This window comes from Eimeria mitis, genomic scaffold (genome assembly GCF_000499745.2).
Source record: "Eimeria mitis Houghton genomic scaffold, Emh_scaff1226, whole genome shotgun sequence".
Lineage (NCBI taxonomy): Eukaryota > Apicomplexa > Conoidasida > Eucoccidiorida > Eimeriidae > Eimeria > Eimeria mitis.
Genome location: NW_013568317.1, coordinates 933 through 2,124, shown reverse-complemented (window position 1 = coordinate 2,124; position 1,192 = coordinate 933). Strand labels below are relative to the sequence as shown.

The 1,192-nt window shown below is 43.3% G+C and overlaps 1 protein-coding gene across 1 annotated transcript in view; it reads left to right on the top strand.

Moving 5' to 3' along the window:
- Positions 1 to 1,192, top strand: part of EMH_0032290 (uncharacterized protein) — a gene marked incomplete at both ends in the record, with an annotated part of 3,975 nt that overhangs the window by 2,204 nt on the left and 579 nt on the right. The window contains 3 exons of the mRNA XM_013494622.1: positions 317 to 529; positions 691 to 825; positions 954 to 1,005. Of these exons, the coding sequence (XP_013350076.1) occupies positions 317 to 529; positions 691 to 825; positions 954 to 1,005 (400 nt within the window). The remainder of the gene's footprint in view (positions 1 to 316; positions 530 to 690; positions 826 to 953; positions 1,006 to 1,192) is intronic.

Below are 1,192 nucleotides of genomic sequence, written 5' to 3'. Positions count from 1 at the left end.
AATAGATATACATATATGTGGCGGCGAAACTGATATGTCAAGTAGTGGGCAGTGTCTTTCATTGGGTTATACGAAGTAACAACAGCTAGCATGTGCCTTCGCTTTAGGCGTATATAAGGGCGTTGGGCGCGTTGGGTACTTTAGGGCATGCAGGGGAAAGGATAACAGAGGAAGAAAACCGGCTACTGCTACTGCTGTTGCGGTTGTTGATGCTGCTGCGGTGCTGCTTGTGTGAGTGTGTTTGTTGGCCTGGGTTTTTTCTTTGTGTTTTTCAGTATATTTGTCTGTGTGTTTGTTTGTTTTTATGCTTGTTTAGTCCATGACAGAATCTCTGAAAGTTCCGCATATGAACATCGGCGACGAGTACGACGTGACGCGCTTGACTGAAGTAAGGAAAGTGTTGAACAACGAATTGGGTTCTCAAGGCGTCAGGATTTCCCTCACTGCCTTTTTAATTAAAGCAATGAGCATTGCTATGGACGAATATCCCATCGTCAACTCAAAATTCAACACGCAAACCCAAAACTCGGTGAGAAAGATGAAAAAACTGCTCGCGTTTCTTGGGGCGAACTGCGTTCGTTTCAAGTTCATGATGACCTCTTCTCTGCCACTTTTCCTTCTATTTCAATTCAATCCAAGGTTGTTTTTTTTACTAGTTGCAGTTGAAATGGAGATTGTTCTGCGCTGCAGTACACTGAATTCGGCAACCATAACGTCAGCGTTGCTATCGATGCACCCGGCGGCTTAGTGGTTCCCTGCGTGAAGAACGTTCAAGACTTGACCCTTGTTGACATTCAGAAGGAACTTATCCGTCTGCAGGGCCTTGTAAGCCAAGCTATCTCTGCACTTTCAGCAAACCTGAAATTAATTTTCTCTTTGCATGCATAAAGCTTGAAGTTGAGTAGTTTCAAGAAACATGATTCATGCAGTGTTTGCTGTTCGTTGAAATTCAGAGCGTTGAGCGCTTACAAGGCATTCTGTGTTGTTTGAGCCTCTACCCAGATGGTATTATGTTGATGTTGAAACTTGAATTCTTAGTACTTTTGTTTTCAAGTGAATACGTGATTGATAAACATTGAAACTTAGATTATATGAAGGCTGGCATCAACTCCATAGCCCTTTAAAAGACGGTTTCGTTTTGCTTTTATGCTGGTGACAGGCAAAGGCAAACCGCCTCTCCCCCTCTGATCTC